The 13,271-nt window shown below is 48.7% G+C and overlaps 1 protein-coding gene across 2 annotated transcripts; it reads right to left on the reverse strand.

The window, feature by feature from the left end:
- Positions 1 to 2,057: 2,057 nt before the first annotated feature.
- On the reverse strand, positions 2,058 to 10,525 carry LOC309518121 (C-type natriuretic peptide-like). Of its 2 annotated transcripts, none has more exons than XM_082197966.1 (3): positions 10,331 to 10,525; positions 8,604 to 8,887; positions 2,058 to 2,318 (listed from the first exon to the last, which is right to left on the reverse strand). In XM_082197966.1, the coding sequence occupies exons 1-2, from the start codon at positions 10,400 to 10,402 to the stop codon at positions 8,606 to 8,608; spliced, it is 354 nt and encodes a 117-aa protein (XP_082054092.1). In that variant the 5' UTR covers positions 10,403 to 10,525; the 3' UTR covers positions 2,058 to 2,318; positions 8,604 to 8,605. The 2 variants fall into 2 exon arrangements, with proteins under 2 accessions (XP_082054092.1, XP_082054091.1); XM_082197965.1 differs by lacking the exon at positions 10,331 to 10,525 and adding an exon at positions 9,111 to 9,768.
- Between the last annotated feature and the right edge of the window lie 2,746 nt (positions 10,526 to 13,271).

Consider the following 13,271-nt stretch of genomic DNA (forward strand, 5'->3'; position numbering starts at 1 on the left):
AGAAGAACAAACCTCTCCATTCTGAAGGAAATCAGCCCTGAGTGCTCACTGGAAGGACAGATCCTGAAGCTGAGGCTCCAAGACTTTGGCCACCTCCTGAGAAGAGAAGACTCCCTGGAAAAGACCCTGATGTTGGGAAAGATGGAGGGCACAAGGAGAAGGGGACGGCGGAGGACGAGATGGTGGGACAGTGTTCTGGAAGCTACGGGCATGAGTTTGACCAGACTGCGGGAGGCAGTGGAAGACAGGAGGGCCAGGCGTGCTCTGGTCCAGGGGGTCACGAAGAGGTGGACACGACTAAACAACAACAACAAGAATTGTGGCATTGGAAGAGACACAAAGGGGCATCTAGTCCAATCTCCTGCAGTGCAGGAATGAAAGCTATCGATCGCATTTCTGTTATGCTTTCCATTCAAATTAATCCCCAAGTGGAACTTCCTGGGATCATCCATTTGGCTCTGGCAATCATGGCTCATTTTGCAAAGACTCCCTTTTCTTCCCAATGGCCCATGCAGAATGCAGCTGCCACAAAAACCGGTCCACCCAGTGCAAATTTCTCCTGGGTTCGATATGGTCCCCTTGCTGAGTAGAAGTGTCCGCGTTGCGCACAGGGCTCCTTGCACACATGCAGTTTGGGGTAACCCTCAGACTCCTTTCTGAAGTGTTTTGCAAAGAGGCAGATGGAGAGAGAGGGTGTGCTGTTGTTTCCCCCTCTCTACTGTCGTAGGAAAAACAAACTGCAACCCTCCACAAAACCCAGGTCAAGAGAAGCGAGGCCACAGGTTTCGCAGAGGAACAGCGACCCCGTGTGGCCTCGCTGAGCTGTGCCGCCCCTGGAAATCTGTAAACCTTTGTGGAAAGTAAAGGTAAAGGGACCCCTGACCATTAGGTCCAGTCGTGGCCGACTCTGGGGTTGCGGTGCTCATTTCGCTTTATTGGCCGAGGGAGCCAGCGTACAGCTTCCGGGTCATGCGGCCAGCAGGACTAAGCCGCTTCTGGCGAACCAGAGCAGCGCACGGAAACACCGTTTACCTTCCCGCCGGAGTGGTACCTATTTATCTACTTGCACTTTGACATGCTTTTGAACTGCTAGATTGGCAGGAGCAGGGACCGAGCAACGGGAGCTCACCCCGTCGCGGGGATTCGAACCGCCCACCTTCTGATCAGCAAGCCCTAGGCTCTGTGGTTTAACCCACAGCACCACCCGCGTCCCGTGTGGAAAGTGCTTGCCGTTAATACATGTTTGCTGGGGACCTTAACCCAGGGGTCAGCAAGCTTTTTCAGCAGGGGGCCGGTCCACTGTCCCTTAGATCTTGTGGGGGGCCGAATGAACTAATTCCTATGCCCCACAAATAACCCAGAGGTGCATTTTGTTCTACTCATGGAAAAACACCAGGCAGGCCCCACAAATAACCCAGAGATGCATTTGAAATAAAAGCACACATTCTACTCATGTAAAAACGCGCTGATTCCTGGACCGTCCACGGGCCAGACTGAGAAGGCGATTGGACCGGATCCAGCCCCTGGGCCTTAGTTTGCCTACCCATGCCTTAACCTATCATGCCATGGCTTAATTTGCACTCAGGGCTCTCAGGCCTCAGACCCAGAAACCTGTTTCTCACGCCAGCCTCCCGTCTCTGAAACACTACTTCCAAGGCTGTGTGTACGTATTCTCACCCCCTGCAGGCCAGATGGGAAACCCGTAAGCAGGACAAGAGAACAAGAGCCATTCTTGTGATTTCCAGCAGAGCGTAGCCAACATGGCTCGCGGCCCTCCAGTGGCAGGGAGTTCCGCAGGTGAACTGAAGAAGGATTTCCTGCTACCTGCCCTGAAAGTGAGCGCTGACGGTCCTGCCTTGGAAAAAAAAACATTTGTTAGCTCTGCCTCCTGATCCCAGAACTGCCTTGGCTCACCAAGTGGCAAGGACAACGTGCTCCTTACACGCAGAGAGGCGTCTTTTTTCTCTACCCAAATCGAAAATACGCTTTGCACGGCTCGACGTTCCGCAAACCCAGATGAATTTGGCAGCGAAGTTGGGTAGGGTGGGGTGGGGATGTCAAACAGAAACAATTTTATTTTTGCAAAAAATTAAGACAGGTTCCAATCGGTTACAAATGGCACGTTGAGACGCTTGGTGTTTGGAGTAAGTCCGTGGGGGTCAGGGTAGTGGAGGGGCTTTTGTCTTTTTTGGTCTGAAGCGGGGCAGATCGCCTGGAGGGGGGGGCAGGTACGGAGATTTATTTGCAAGCACCCGGCGGGCGCTTTTGTCTGTGCAGAGTCCTTCGGCCCCTGGGGGGCTTCGTCAGAGGGGTGGCACCTGCAAGAGAAGAAGCAGAATGAGGCCATCAGAAGAGGCTCGCTGGATCAAGGCAATCGTGGCCCATCTTGGCCAAAATCCTGGTTCTCTCTCTTTTTTTAAAAAAAAAAAATATTGATACAGCAAAAAAAGAGAAAACACAAATACCAAATTATACACAGGGATAACTATAGGCACGGAATTTTCTTAACAAACAATAAAACATAAATTGGTCTTCACACTACAGACCCAACTTCCCGTCTATTCCATATTTCGATATCATATTACTTATTGTCAATGCACGCTTTTATCGTAACTTTTTCTTAATTCTTATATCTGTCTTGCAACTATTACTGAAGTTCCTCGAATGCAGCAACAGATTTTGAACTACCTTATTTATATTTCAGATATTCTTTGAAAAACTCCCATTTTGAAGCAAATTCCTGGTTTGATTCATTCTTTATTTTTTCCCCGATAGACCGTCTAATTCGGTATATTCTGTCAGCTTTTGGATCCTGGTTCTTGCAGTGCCCAAACAGGTGGCCCAAAGCCAAACCCACAAGCAGGATCCGAGTGCGAGAGCAGCTCTCCCCCTACTCCCTGGTTTCCAGCAATTGGCATTCAGAAGCGTTATGTCATGGTTAGCAGCCATCAACAGCCCTCTCTGTAAATCTACCCATTGCTCTGCCTCTGACCATGAAGGCATGGCTGGTAGCCAACTGCAACCCTCTCCTCCAAGAATTTCCCCAATTCTCTTTTAAAGCCTCCTGTGGCAGGGAGTTCCGTAGTTTAACAGCAGGTCTGCTTCTGGCCCTGGAAAGAGCATATAGCAGATGATAATAATAATACTAATAATAATAATAACAATAATAATAATAATAATAATTTATACCCCGCCCATCTGGCTGGATTTCCCCAGCCAGTCTGGGCGGCTTCCAACAGAACACTAAAATACAATAACCTATTAAACATTAAAAGCTTCCCTAAACAGGGCTGCCTTCAGATGTCTTCTAAAAGTTTGGTAGTTATTTTTCTCTTTGACATCTGGTGGGAGGGAGTTCCACAGGGAGGGTGCCACCACTGAGAAGGCCCTGTGCCTGATTCCCTGTAACTTCACTTCTCGCAGGGAGGGAACCGCCAGAAGGCCCTCGGAGCTGGACCTCAGTGTCCCGGCAGAACGATGGGGGTGGAGACGCTCCTTCAGGTCTACTGGGCCTTTGAGGCCGTTTAGGGCTTTCAAGGTCAGCACCAGCACTTTGAATTGTGCTCGGAAACGTACTGGGAGCCAGTCTAGGTCTTTCAGGACCAGTGTTATTGGGTCTCTGCGGCCGCTCCCAGTCACCAGTCTGGCTGCCGCATTCTGGATAGCCTCCTCCTCAATGGATTTGTCGAATTTTTACGAACTACCCAACGTGGTGGCGCTCAGTACAGCTCATGGGAGCAAATCCCATCTTTTAAATCACATGCCTGATCCAGCACGGTTCTTCTGGGGCATTTATTTATCCCTACTCTGTTTCCTGCTCTTTAACCAGCAACTGGTCTAATAATAATAATAATAATAATAATAATAATAATAATAAATATTTTTATTTATACCCCGCCCTCCCCGGCCAGAGCTGGGCTCAGGGCGGCTAACACCAGTAAAATTACAATAAAAACATAATCGGGGGAGGAAAGGGAAAGGGAAAAAAACCAATTTAAAATACTGGGTTAAAATGCAATTTAAAATGCAGCCTCATTTTAAAAGCAGCCCATAGATCAAGACCATCAGGGGAGGGAAACATAAGGGTCAGACTGAGCCCAAACCAAAGGCCAGGCGGAACAGCTCTGTCTTGCAGGCCCTGCGGAAAGATGTCAAGTCCCGCAGTAAGAGGACCTCTCCTCTTATTCCCCGACAGGTGCAATCCAACCTAAACAAGAGTAAAGTGATGCAGATTTCAAATATAGGCTCGTGGGGTCTGAACTGCAGGTGAACCAGGAACGAGACCTGGGAGTCCTAGTGGATAGCTCTTTTAAGATGTCAACCCAGTGTGCAGCAGCTGTGAAAAATGCGAATTCTATGCTAGGAAAGGAGCTGAAAACAGCTGCCGCCATAATTTTTAGCCTTTCCAAATTTGACATACATCTGGAAAGTTCTGTCCACCTGTGATCCTCCTTCGGAGACTTGAGCCTCCGTTCCCGAACCCTCAGACCCCTGCCTTTTCCCTGGCAAGTTCCCATTGCCAAAACTCTCGTATCTACGGGACCGCCTCTCCTAGTCTGCCCCGCAGAGGACCTTAAGGTCCATGAATAATCATAGTTTAGAGGTCCTGGGCCCTAAGGAAGCCAAACTATCCTTCCCCAGGGCCAGGGCCTTCTCAGTGGTGGCTCCAACCTGGTGGAAGGCTCTGTCCCAGGAGACCAGGGCCTTTCAGGATTTATCCTCCTTCCGCAGGGCCTGTAAGACAGAGCTATTCCGCCTGGCTTTCAATTTGAACTTAGCCTGATCTTTTATTCCTCTTCCTTCCCTTTTTATGAAGATCACCCACTCTGGGACCCCACAGCTAATTCTCCCCTGGTCTCCTCACTGGCCCAAAGAGGACCAGTTCAGCCAGCTAGCCCTTACGCTTATTTCCCCTAAATTGATTTTTGAATTTTATTGTTATTCATGTTTTTATACTGTATTTTATGCTGCTTTTATAATTAAGTGTTATACATTTATTGTTAGCCGCCCTGAGCCCGGTTTTTGAACTGGGAAGGGCGGGCTATAAATAATTTTATTATTATTATTATTATTATTATTATTATTATTATTATTATTTTAAAGAATATTTATTGAGATTATACAAAAAATTACACATAAAGAAAAAACAAACAAAAACTAACAAACACAAGCTAACAAGAAAGTTGACAAAAAGGCAACCTAGAAAGAAGGAAAAAAAGGAAATAGGAAAAAGAAGAATTTTTTTAAAAAAAAAGGATAAATCAATTTTTCAGCATCTTTGATCTCATTTGCTTATTTCCTTGACCTCCTCACACCTCCCATTTTGTATTCCCGTTTTCCAAGTCTTTTCAGCAAATCCTTACCCTCTTTCATTTGACTTTGCTCTATACTTAACCTATTATAACTATACATTTTCATCTGTATAACTATCTATATTTACCTATTCTTATTAACCTTGTTGCCAAAACCACTTCTTTTCAGTCCAACATCATTTTAACATTCATTAATTTTACAGTATTTCTGCAGATAGTCTTTAAATTTCTTCTCCCTGGTCTTGGATTCTGCCAGTCATTTCTGCCTTATTATTATTATTATTGAGTCATAGAGTTGGAAGGGACCCCAAGGGTCATCTAGTCCAACCCCCTGTGTTGCAGCTAAAGGCAAAGACTGACTGCGGATGGGAGATCTGAAGGAAGGAGTGGTCCCAGGTGAAGGAGTGCCACCTGGCACACACGCATCCTGTTGACTCACCTTCCTGAATTGGATGGGGACAAGCAACAGTTGTCGAAAAGGAAGTGCATATTCGTATGTGACATAGTTAATGTAAGGAACCCACAGTCTCAAACTCTCAAGGCGTTAAAAGGGCATTTGATAAATTTATGGAGGAGGAGGAGGAGGTGTGAAAGGTCTACAGACTGTAGCTAAATTTTACCTCCAAGCCCAGAGGCAGTCTACCTGTAGGTAACAGTTGCCAGAGGGGGACATGTGGTGGGAAAAGGGTATTTGTCGGCTGTTCAGAGACAAAGAAGGGGACGCTGTGGGTTAAACCACAGAGCCTAGGGCTTGCCGATCAGAAGGTCAGTGGTTCGAATCCCCACGACGGGGTGAGCTCCCGTTGCTCAGTCCCTGCTCCTGCCAACCTAGCAGTTCAAAAGCACGTCAAAGTGCAAGTAGATAAATAGGTACCACTCTGGCAGGAAGGTAAACGGCATTTCCGTGCGCTGCTCTGGTTCGCCAGAAGCGGCTTAGTCATGCTGGCCACATGACCCGGAAGCTGGACGCCGGCTCCCTCGGCCAATAAAGCGAGATGAGCGCCGCAACCCCAGAGTCGGCCACAACTGGACCTAATGGACAGGGGTCCCTTTACCTTTACCAGAGGCAAATAATTCTGTTTGTCGGCTGTCCAGAGACATGGTCAGCAATAGGATTCTGTTTAAAGCATATTTAATCACAGCAATACAAACACAACACTAGGAATAAGCCAATCCAAGTTCATATGTACAACATAACAGAGTTAGATATCTAAGGACAGTCTTACAATAGTTCCAACAGAAGTCGTCTAAAAATCTTCCCAAGTAAAGTCTCTCAATAGTCTTTCAAAAGTTTCAACGGAAGACATCTCCAAAACCTCAAAAGGACAGTGTCTCCAGAATGACGCCACTGTTTCGTAATAGTCTTCATCAGTCTCCACCACTCTGTTACACTGTACATATGAACTTGGATTGGCTTATTCCTATACAGTGGTACCTTGGGTTACATACGCTTCAGGTTACATGCGCTTCAGGTTACAGACTCCGCTAACCCAGATATAGTACCTCGGGTTAAGAACTTTGCTTCAGGACGAGAACAGAAATTGTGCTCCGGCGGCGCAGCAACAGCAGGAGGCCCCGTTAGCTAAAGTGGTGCTTCAGGTTAAGAACGGACCTCCGGAACGAATTAAGTACTTAACCCGAGGTACCACTGTAATTTGAATGATATCATCATTCTATTATACTATATTCTCTACTAACTATTAGCCTACATGTTGTGCTTGGTTCTTAAAGCCAATTCTTATTATTAATAATAATAATAATAAGAAGAAGATTAACCTTATCTAAAACACATTCCGCTCCCCAATGCAAGAATCCTGGGAAGAAGAAGAAGACGAAGAAGAGGAATTTGGATTTGATATCCCGCTTTATCACTACCCTAAGGAGTCTCAAAGTGGCTCACATTCTCCTTTCCCTTCCACAACAAACGCTCTGTGGGGTGAGTGGGGCTGAGAGACTTCAGAGAAGTGTGACTGGCCCAAGGTCACCCAGCAGCTGCAGGTGGAGGAGCGGAGACTCGAACCCGGTTCCCCAGATTACGAGTCCACCGCTCTCAACCACTACACCACGCTGGGAGCTGTAGTTTGTTAGGGGTGCTAGGAGTTGTAGCTTGCGAGGGGCAAAACTACCGTTGCCAGGATTATTTGGAGCAGCGGTTCTCAACCCGTGGGTCCCCAGATGTTGTTGGACTACAACTCCCATCACCTCCAGCTAGCAAGGCCAGAGCTCAGGGATGATGGGAGTTGTAGTCCAACAACATCTGGGGACCCACAAGTTGAGAACCGCTGATTTGGAGGAAGCAATGTGCTCCGCATGGGCAGGATTCCTGCTTTGCTGTGGGTTGGGCTAGATGACTGTTGGGCTCCCTTCCCACTCAACAATTCCACGGTTCTGTGCCTGGATTCCATGAAAATTTGGAATCGATCCAAAAGGGATTCTTCTTCCAACGCCTCCTGGGTGCCCAGGGAAGGCTCAGCAGATCCTGCTGCTTTGAACATGATCAGCGCAGGATAATAATAATAATAATAATAATAATAATAATAATAATAATTTATTATTTATACCCCGCCCATCTGGCTAGATCTCCCCAGCCACTCTGGGCAGCTTCCAACAGAATATTAAAATACAATAGTCTATTAAACATTAAAAGCATCCCTGAACAGGTCTGCCTTCAGATGTCTTCTAAAATTCTGGTCGTTGTTTTTCTCTTTGACATCTGGTGGGCAACCTCATAGGGACTAGAATCATAGAATCCTAGAGTTGGAAGAGACCCCAAGGGCCATCGAGTCCAACCCCCTGCCAAGCAGGAAACACCACCAGAGCACTCCTGACATATGGTTGTCAAGCCTCTGCTTAAAGACCTCCAAAGTAGGAGACTCCACCACACTCCTTGGCAGCAAATTCCACTGTCAAACAGCTCTTACTGTCAGGAAGTTCTTCCTAATGTTTAGGTGGAATCTTCTTTCTTGTAGTTTGGATCCATTGCTCCGTGTCCGCTTCTCTGGAGCAGCAGAAAACAACCTTTCTCCCTCCTCTATGTGACATCCTTTTATATCTTTGAACATGGCTATCCTATCACCCCTTAACCTCCTCTTCTCCAGGCTAAACATGCCCAGCTCCCTTAGCCGTTCCTCATAAGGCATCGTTTCCAGGCCTTGGACCATTTTGGTTGCCCTCACTTGTGTAGGCATGTTAACACCTAGAGGTGCCGAGAAAGAGGGCTTCTGAGATGCAGACTCTGCCCATTCCCTCTCCCCAACCCCCTTTCCTCAACGACTCCACACCCAGGCTTACCGTTAGCACCCAAGGCCGCTGAGGGTCCCGATCCGGTCCAGCTTGATGCCAAAGCACCCTTGCTGGGCCATCTTCTTGGCTCGCCCCCGGAACTTCTTCTGGGTGCTCACAAAGTCTTTCAGGAAGTGGAGAAAGGCGCGCTCCCCTGAGGAGGGGGCTGGGGGGCCGGGGGCATCGTGGAGGGGGTGCTGGCCGCGTAGGATTTGGGAGGGCGGCGGGTGGTGGTCCCCTTCGTTGGCCGACAGCAAGGTGGCCAGGTCTTCCCCAAGTATCTCCAGCAAGGACTGAAGAGGGAAGGAGACAAGAGAGGAGAAATTTAACCCCCCAAAAAAACACTCACCCCATAAGTAGGACCCTGTGCCCCGCTCCCAAAATTCGTACCCACCAGCAATTCAGATCTCTCCAAAAAACATTGGTGCATTGGAATGCTTTCGAAGATGTGGGGTCTTCGACAGAGAAGTGGGGGTCTGAGACAGAAGTGGGGTTCTCCTGGGGTCCTCTACTTACCTGGGTTGAGTGGACAGGGGTTTGGGAGGCCAGGGGCAGGAGGAAGAGGAAGAGGGAGGCAGGCAAGACCTTCATCCTTCCCCCCAAAACAAGCCAGCGAGTTTCTCCTTTGGGATGTCGGACGGGTGGGCTGCCTGGACCCCCCAGGGGCGAGCGGAAGGATGGTTTGGGTGCGTCTGGCCTGCCTGTCTCCCCGGCTGCCGTTCTTATAGGGGTGCTCGGACCACCCACCCCATCTCCCCGGGCAACAGGGGCCACCCCCTGCTGGCAAGGCCGAGGGAGCCAGGGGGGGGTGTCCTCCTGGGGTGGGGACTGGAGGGGGGCTTTTGTCCCCCAGTGAAAGGCATGTGTTGCCCAGGGGACGGGTTACGGGAAGGGGGGGGAGGTGGAGAAAGGGCAGGGAGTGGGGGCTGGCTGGCTGGCTGGTGGGAAGGAAGGAAGGAAGGAAAGAAGGAAGGAAGGAAGGAAGGAAAAGAAGGGAAGGAATATGAAGAGAGAAGGAAGGAAGGAAGGAAGGAAGGAAGGAAGGAAGGAAGGAAGGAAGGAAGGAAGGGCGGCCTGGATGGGTAGAGAAGCAGCAAAGGGTTAGAATCATGGAAGGGTCGAAGGCACCCCAGAGGCCATCCAGCCCAACCCCCTGTGAGACAGGGTTGTCTGGAAACACAGAAGAGGAAATAAACCCCATAATGGAAAAACACAAGAAATTTATTGGATAATAACATCAAAATGAATTAAAAATGTATATTAGGACTATTGTTGAACAATATTTGTAAATGAATGTAGACCGATAACGGACGTGGGTGGCGCTGTGGGTTAAACCACAGAGCCTAGGACTTGCAGATCAGAAGGTCAGTGGTTCGAATCCCCGCAAAGGGGTGAGCTCCCGTTGCTCCATCCCTGCTCCTGCCAACCTAGCAGTTCGAAAGCACATCAAAGTGCAAGTAGATCAATAGGTACCGCTCCGGCGGGAAGGTAAACGGTGTTTCCGTGCGGTGCTCATCTCGCTTTATTGGCCGAGGGAGCCAGCGTTCAGCTGGTCATGTGGCCAGCAGGACTAAGCCGCTTCTGGCGAACCAGAGCAGCGCACGGAAACGCCGTTTACCTTCCCACTGGAGCGGTACCTATTTATCTACTTGCACTTTGAGGTGCTTTCGGACTGCTAGGTTGGCAGGAGCAGGGACCGAGCAACGGGAGCTCACCCTGTCACAGGGTCCCTTTACCTTTAGGGGTTTGACCATCTTGTGGGAGGGAGTTCCACAGGTCAAAAATGCACTGGAAGGACTTTCTTTCATCTGTTCTGAATCTCCCAACAGTTCGGCTTATGAAGGCCTGGAGGTTCTCGCTACACCCCCAACCAACAGCTTTCTCTCTCCCCCCACCACAGCCTCTTCCCAACACCTCCGTCATCCCGTAAGCCCCCCCTTCCCACGAAATCCATCATCCCAAGGGGAAACCTGGGATTGCCAAGGAAACCTTTTCCTCCTCCCTCTCCCTTCTGCCTCCCAGGGATTCTTGCTGCTCTCCAGGGAGGTTTCCCCAGAGACCGGCAAAAGTCACCCAGGGGCCCTGCCATTCTCCTAATCCGAGTTATTCTGGGATGGAGGACAGGAGGTAGGGTGGGGAGGTCCTCCACAGCTGTTCAACCCCTGCAAAGGCCTATGCAGCCGAAGAACGGATTGGAAAATTTATATAGAAAGGTTTATCGTTTTGAGCACATTCGATTGCAAGATAAAACATATGCGAAGGGACTTGACAGGAAGTCAAAACCGAAGAAAAGATTTTGTAAGATCAAAGGGGGGAAAGTATTTACTTTCATTGTTATCATTTTGTGTGTGTGTGTGTGTGTGTGTGTGTGTGTGTGTGTGTGTGTGTGTGTCTGTACATATGTGTGTTTTTGCATGGAATGTTTGGGAGGAAATAAGAGGGTAAATAACAAATAAACTAAATATTGATGCGTGTAATTTTTATTTCTCAATTATATTTAGTGGTAGTATGGTTGTAATGTTTTTTGTAACGTAAAATCATTCAGTAAAAATTATTTTTAAAAAACAACAACAACAAAGGGCTATGCAGTCGTTCTGGAAAAGGCTTGAGTTAAGACTTTGATGATCCGCTTGGAACAGGGTAGTCAATGTGCTGCCCTCCAGATTTCATAGAATTGTAAATTTGGGGTGCACTCCAGGGGTCATCTAGCCCAACCCCCTGCTATGCAGGAAACACAGCTGGGAGATGACCGCTCAACCTCTGCTTAAAAACATCCAGTGAGAGCCCACCACGCTCCAAGGAGGTCCATTCCACTGCTGAACAGCTTTTACCATCAGAAAGCTCTCCTTGACATTTATTTATTTTTAATTAATTAAATTTTTACACTGCCCATTCAAGGATCAAGGGGCAATTTGCAAGATAGAAAAACCAAAATACAGTGGTACCTCGGGTTAAGTACTTAATTCGTTCCGGAGGTCTGTTCTTAACCTGAAACTGTTCTTAACCTGAAGCACCACTTTAGCTAATGGGGCCTCCTGCTGCCGCCGCGCCGCCGGAGCACGATATCTGTTCTCATCCTGAAACAAAGTTCTTAACCTGAAGCACTATTTCTGGGTTAGCGGAGTCTGTAACCTGAAGCGTATGTAACCTGAAGCTTCTGTAACCCGAAGTACCACTGTACATAACATAGTACCAAACTTCCCTTGACCTGGACACTAGACTTCTGTTGATGCAGCCTGGAATAGCGTTGGCCTTTTTTGCTGCTGCATCACACTGTGGACTCATGTTAAGTTTGTGGTCCACCAAGACCCCTAGATCCTTGTCACCTGGTCTGCTGTTAAGCCAGGTCCCCCCCCATCCTATATTTCTGTACCTAGTTCATGGGGAGGCAAACTAAGGCCTGGGGGGGGTCGGATCCGGCCCAATCGCCCTCTAAATCCGGCCCGTGGACGGTCCAGGAATCAGCGTGTTTTTACATGAGTAGAATGTGTCCTTTTATTTAAAATGCATCTCTGGGTTATTTGTGGGGCATAGGAATTCGTTCTTTTTTTCCCTTCAAAATATAGTCCGGCCCCCCCACAAGGTCTGAGGGACAACGGACCGGCCCCCTGCTGAACGTTTGCTGGCCCCCGACCTAGTTCTCCCTGCCTAAGCGTAGGACCTGACATTTGTCCCCACTGAAACTCATTTTGTTCATTTGGACTCAGTTCTGCAATCTGTTAAGGTCGTTTTGACTCCCGATTCTGTCTTCGGCGGCGTTAGCTACGCCTCCCAGTTTGGATGGGTATTCCCTCCCTGGTCCTGAATGGGGCAACTGTGCCCCCCGAAGGACCAGGTGTGCAGCCTGGGAGTCATTTTGGACTCACCGCTGTCCATGGAGGCAGAGGTCAATTCTGTGTCCAGGGCAGCTGTCTACCAGCTCCATCTGGTACACAGGATGAGACCCTTCCTGCCCACAGACTGTCTCGCCAGAGTGGCACATGCTCTGGTTATCTCCCGCTTGGATTACTGCAATGCGCTCTATGTGGGGCTACCTTTGAAGGTGACCCGGAAATTGCAATTAATCCAGAATGCGGCAGCTAGACTGGGGACTGGGAGACCACATAACACTGGTCCTGAGAGATCTGCATTGGCTCCCAGGACATCTCTGAGCACAATTCACTGTGTTGGTGTTGACCTTGAAAGCCCTAAACGGACTCAAAGGTCCAGTAGACCTGAAGGAGCGTCTCCACCCTGGACACTGAGGTCCAGCTCCGAGGGCCTTCTGCCAGTTCCCTCCCTGAGAGAAGCCAAGTTACAGGGAACCAGACAGAGGGCCTTCTCGGTAGTGGCACCCGCCCTGTGGAATGCCCTGCCTTCAGATGTGAAGGAAATAAGCAGCTATCTTCTTTTTAAAAGACATCTGAAGGCAGCCCTGTTCAGGGAAGCTTATAATATTTAATGCTGTATTGTTTTTAACACTTGATTGGAAGCCGCCCAGAGTGGCTGGGGAAACTCAGCCAGATGGGCGGGGTATAAATAATAAATTATTATTTATCAATTCATCCATCCAAGTTTGTTTATAAAGCTGTTGAACAGCAACAGGCCCGGGACAGGATCCTGCAGCACCAAACCTGCCTCTTTTTACCAGGGTGGCAAGCGTGTCCTGGGTTCAGACATTCAACCAGCTACAAGTAG

The sequence above is a fragment of the Podarcis vaucheri genome (genome assembly GCF_965113315.1).
Source record: "Podarcis vaucheri genome assembly, chromosome: 13".
Classification (NCBI taxonomy): Eukaryota; Metazoa; Chordata; class Lepidosauria; order Squamata; family Lacertidae; genus Podarcis; species Podarcis vaucheri.

Bases quoted from the DNA above. Each gene is read 5' to 3' on its own strand.
- LOC309518121 (XM_082197965.1), bottom strand. From the start codon at position 9,185: ATGAAGGTCTTGCCTGCCTCCCTCTTCCTCTTCCTCCTGCCCCTGGCC. The intron at 8,888-9,110 runs GTAAGTAGAGGA...TTCCCTCTTCAG, and splicing joins CCCCTGTCCACTCAACCCAG to TCCTTGCTGGAGATACTTGG.